This window comes from Malus sylvestris, chromosome 10, assembly GCF_916048215.2.
Source record: "Malus sylvestris chromosome 10, drMalSylv7.2, whole genome shotgun sequence".
In the NCBI taxonomy this organism is placed as follows: Eukaryota; Viridiplantae; Streptophyta; class Magnoliopsida; order Rosales; family Rosaceae; genus Malus; species Malus sylvestris.
Window position 1 is genome coordinate 405,009 of NC_062269.1, and position 5,267 is coordinate 410,275.

General features: G+C 34.6%; 1 protein-coding gene across 2 annotated transcripts; it reads left to right on the top strand.

Annotated features, from left to right (window-relative positions):
* The first annotated feature begins 1,126 nt into the window (after window positions 1-1,126).
* On the top strand, window positions 1,127-4,795 carry LOC126585281 (uncharacterized). Of its 2 annotated transcripts, XM_050249683.1 has the most exons (4): window positions 1,127-1,498; window positions 2,380-2,484; window positions 3,272-3,325; window positions 4,194-4,795. In XM_050249683.1, exons 3-4 carry the CDS (start codon window positions 3,301-3,303, stop codon window positions 4,646-4,648), a joined length of 480 nt encoding a protein of 159 aa, XP_050105640.1. In that variant the 5' UTR covers window positions 1,127-1,498; window positions 2,380-2,484; window positions 3,272-3,300; the 3' UTR covers window positions 4,649-4,795. The 2 variants fall into 2 exon arrangements, with proteins under 2 accessions (XP_050105640.1, XP_050105641.1); XM_050249684.1 differs by lacking the exons at window positions 1,127-1,498; window positions 2,380-2,484 and having other exon boundaries at window positions 2,979-3,325.
* The last annotated feature ends 472 nt before the right edge of the window (window positions 4,796-5,267 follow it).

Here is a 5,267-nt window from a genome sequence, read left to right on the forward strand (position 1 = left end):
CACTTTTGATCTTGATGATTGTCCGCTGCTTACGCATAAAAATCCCGGTATGCCTTAAGGGTAATCTTGTCATTTTTGCCCAAAAATCCACGTGTCACCTCCATATTTTCCTTGATTTTTTTTACTCCACATCTGTGACTTGAGAATTTGAGAGCGAAGCAGGTAGCAGGTTCCAATTTTATGTCTTTTCTTTTCTTCTCCTCTTGTTTATTCTTTTACTAATTACTGTAATTACTAATTATTATGTTTACAAATCAAAAACCACCCTTTGTTTCTTTCCCTTAATTTCTAACTTTATTTTTTAATAGAGTTAATTTCAGTTTACTACTCTGAAGTTTCTTAGTTTTTAATATTTCATACATAAACCTACTCCTTACTTAAACAAACTTCTCTCCATCATTTAGAGGATCTATTCTCTCTTAAACTTACCCACCACCCACTACATACATAAGATTGGGCCCTAATCAATTAATTAAGATATATAAAAATAAAACTTGAATTGAATATTTTAGCCTTAATTATTCTGAATCTTTCCAAACTACTTCAATCAGCTAATTAATTAAATATTAATATTTGTTATATATGAGTTGGAGTATGATCGAGATCAAATTTTCTGCATCCAAAATAGGTGTTGCCTCTTTGTAGTCCCAATAAATATTTGACACATATTAAATTTATAACAACAAAATTAAAAAAAGTTAAGATAATAAATACCATGTCAATCATTTATTGGGCCACAAAAAGCCTACACCCATTTTAAGTGCATTAGATTTGATCTTGGTATAATCAAACAACTATGCAAATGTTTTATCAACTAATTAATCAACTTCCACCAGCTTTGGGAAATTATTTATTGTACAATTAATTAATCAAAAGATCCCAATCGGTGCCTCTTCTAGGGCAAATCTAACCCCCCCCCCCCCCAAAAAAAAAGTGTATATGGATAGTATCTCATTTTTAGTCTAGGTCATTAACCATGCCGCAACGTGTCCTCTGGCTCTGAGTGATAAGGAATGTATCATGAACTAATCAACCAACTTCCAAGTAATAAAAATTGCAATGGAAGACTTTGTTTCAGCTAGCTAGCTTAATTGGTTTAACTATTTAGGTTGCAAATTAGCTTCTGTGACACCATCAGTTGATTAATTTTCAAGTACCCCCTTCTTCAAACCTAATTAAACTTTGATTCATATTGTTCACAGAGAAACATCTGTTCAACGAGTTTAAGGGGAGGAAGATACATGTTTAGCAGAAAACAGAAGCAAAAATGCTTGAATCAGCAGAAAGTTAGCAAGTCAAAGTTTAAAATGATGATTTTGCATCTATTGTGGTGGTTTTGTAGTTTTAGCGGCGACATTTTGACTTTTCGTGATCATATTATTATCTAAAAAATGTAAACCGTCTTTTACAACGATATAAGTCGTCACTAGTCGCTAGTCGGAAGCAGCAGCAGGGAGGCACTCCCGCGTGTGAGACAACACGCTGCAGATGCACCCAGGTATCTACTTTTTCTTAATTCTTTGTTTTTATTCTTTCTAATGTAAGAATTAGGCTTTAATATTCCCGAATTTGAAGATTATGGTATGCTAGTTAGATTCAATAATTTCACATCATATTGGTGCACAAGTTCCTTTCTTTATTGCTCTGCGGATTTCGTAATTGAATCAGAATCCTTAGTATCTTGATGTCAAAGAGTTGAGTACCTCATCTGGGCTAAAAGTTGGAAAGACGTCAATCATATTCTTATGCTATCTTTCTCGCAGATATGATAACCAATTGAATAGGCTTATGCCTGGGAAATATGACCATCGTCTGAGCCACTATGCCTTGATTGATTGTAATTTCTCGAACAGTATTACATTAATTAATTGATGAATGACGCCTAATGTATTTTCCATATCTCATGGAGTTGATTTCGTGATACTAGAAATTGACAATTTTTCACTAGCTTATTAGTACTGAAGTAAATGGCATCCTCATTTGGAATGGTAACCTGTTCGCATTACTAGTGGCTGTTCTGTAAATGGGACTCCACGTGGTTCACATGTGGTGTTCCTGTGGTAAATTATGATGTAAACTAATTCGAAGGGCTACTGGCGGAAGTCCATATTGGAGGTTTTAAAAGTTCCAGTGGGATATTTGGTTTAGTTTCAAAGTTCATTGGTATTAGACGCACTGCCCGAAGTCCATATTAGAGGTTTTAAAAGTTCCAAATTTTGATAAATGACTAGGAAATTGTCATAAATACTGTTATGTTGGCTTTTCAAGATCTTTTACTTCTACTATTAGGACTTGTTAAAGATTTTGTTCAACTGTCATTTCGTCTATCTTTTTGCTACTTACATGTAATTCTGTGCTATTTGTTTTATGTTTTTGCAGGTTGCATTCAGGACAAAGGTGTTTCACCCTGATATCAGCAGCAACGGTAGCATTTGCCTTAATATATTGAAAGAACAGTGGAGCCCTGCCCTGACCATATCCAAGGTAAATGCTTAATACCCTAGGCAGGATTGCTTTCTTCACGAATTTGATTGTTCTACAGACACTAGTTTCCCCTAATGAGTTCTACATATGACTTGAAGTGGTTACGTCAGTACAGGAAAACCGAATCACTAGTGATGAAACTTGGGGTTTTTATATGATCCTATGCCATGATTCTGATACCTACCGGAAAATAAATAAACATACATACTAGTCAATTTCTAAGAAAGTTTACTCAGTTCACATTTGATCCAGAAACTGTACTTCTGAAATGTTTCTGAATCTGAGACCTTCTGCTTGGAAATATAACTAGATAAGAAAACACTTTAATCTAAGGTAGACCCAAAGATCAAGTTTTATCTTACTCATTGTAAACTTCTACTTGTATTTCTTAGAGGTTAGAATATCAACCTGCAGAAAGAGCATAACCACACTTGTGCAGTGCTAAAACAAGTTCCCCAGCTGCCAGTGTTGCTCCATGGCGCATGTGTAAGAATATGATCATGATTATAATTCCTAAGGCCTGCTATTTGTTTCATATCCGTATAGAAAAGTCCCAATGTAAAAAGGTATACTTAATCCTTATTTGTGAAGGATTGAATGAAAGTATGAAAACTGGTTTTAACACTTTGTATACAATAAGGTAAACTTATTCAGTGTTGAATAAGGATTCTAATAGGAGAATTACATGGATTGATTGTGTATAAATAGTAGCCTCTGCTCTCACAAAACATACGCTTATTATTGAACTAAGGCCTATTGTTAGTTTGAGTATTATTGGTTTTGACAGAGAGGAGAAGGTCTACTACTTGTTTGATCATGGCTTCATCTATGACTGCTGCAGGTTGGTTTATATTTCATACTTGTAGTATATTAATTGTTTTGGTTATTCGTGGTTTGTTTAACTGGACTAAGATTTCTAGGAGGCTTTATTGGTTCTAACATGTGGTATCAGAGCCAAAGTTTTAGTTAAAAAACTCGAATTATAAAATAAAAGGGGCTCCTAAAGGTTTCGAACCCCGGAGCTGTCTTTATAAAACAAAGTTAATGTTTGTTTGGTAAAATAAAGTTGCCGTCGTTTCGAATTAGGGGTTCAGAAAAACTGGGTTTTCTGATCGAATTGGGGTTCATAAAGAGCAGTCAATCTAGATTACAAATAATTCATTACTTCCGCTGCACTACTTCGTTTTCAATCTGGATACTTACTGGTATGTGTTCGTTTTCATTTTCGTCTAATTCAATCTTTGCTGATTCATGAGAAAGTGAAAATTTTTCGTTTACTGCACTTCTCTATGATTTTGAATCTGAGTGCCTTATTCTAATTGATACTATATGAGATTCAGAAGCAATAAAAACTCAACAGACTTGTATGAATTGGATTTAAAATGCATATATGTTAATTATGATCCCCATGTTATCGTGTGATTCCTTAATTTTCCCAGAAGTTGAGATCTTAATTATCTATTTTTAATTAAGATGACTAAAATCATTGCATCCAGACATCTCCAATAATTGATTGGTTTTGCTTGATGGGTCAAAGAAAAAAAAAAAAAAACAGTTTTTGAATTGTCTGATCTATGTGTATCCTTTATCATTGAGACTACATATATGGTCAAATTGGTTCAAATTTTGTTCTGTAAAGTTTAACTAGCAGTGGAGAAATTAGGAACCTATTGGTTCATGTTTACTGATTTCATTATGATCTGCTGCAGTTTCACTGAAAACCTTGAATCTGGCAAGTGTTCCAATTCTCACTGGTGGAAGTAATTTCAAGAAGTGGAGACACGAGATCAAGTTGCTACTGACACTCAATGAATTTGACATTGCAATTGACAATCCACAACCCCCATTATTGACTAACAAAAGTTCCAAGGCTGAGAAAGCAGAGCACGAGAGGTGGTGGAGATCAAATAAATTGACACTATCCATTTTGGAGGCTGGCATGACTGATCATGTTAGAGGAGGTATCAAACAACATGATCTTGCTGTTGATTACTTCAAGGCTATTGAAGAGAAGTTCCAGGAACCTCAGAAGGCTAAAATTGGACACTACATGGCACTCTTGACAACTTACAAGTGTGAGGGCAATAGCTCAATTAGGGATCATATTCTGAAACTCTCAGATGTTGCCGAGAAACTCAACTCAATGGATGTACATATTTCATAGACTCAACTGGTTTTTATGGTGCTTCAAGCACTCCCTGCTAAATATTGTCAACTGAAAGTCTCATATAACACTCAAGGGAATCTTTGGACACTTGATGAGCTCATTGCTCAATGTGTCCAAGAAGAGAAAAGACTGAAGCAAGGAAATTGAAGCAGTAAACCTTGTACATGCATCCAAAGGAAAGAGCAAGAAGGGTGGCAGATTTAATCCAAGTAAGAACTCTAAATCTTATGATAATGTCTCTAAATCTGGTATGCCTGCTAAATATGCTCAATCCTCTATGAAATCTGACAATCTTAAAGTTAAAATTAAAGATATAACTAAGCTTAAATGTTTCTTTTGCAAAACCAAAGGTCATATTAGAAAAGATTGTGAAGCTTTTAAGGATTGGCTGAGGAGTAAGGGTAATACTGATGTCTATGTATGTGAGGAGTCTAACTTGGTTGAAATTCCTGCTAAATCTTGGTGGTTTGATACTGGAGCATCAGTTCATGTCACAAATACATTGCATGGTTTTGAAAAACAAAAACAAACAAATAAAATGAATTATAGTGTTTTTGTTGGGGAAGGGACTAAGGTTGCTGTAGAAGCTATAGGGAAAGTGAAACTAAAATTATCT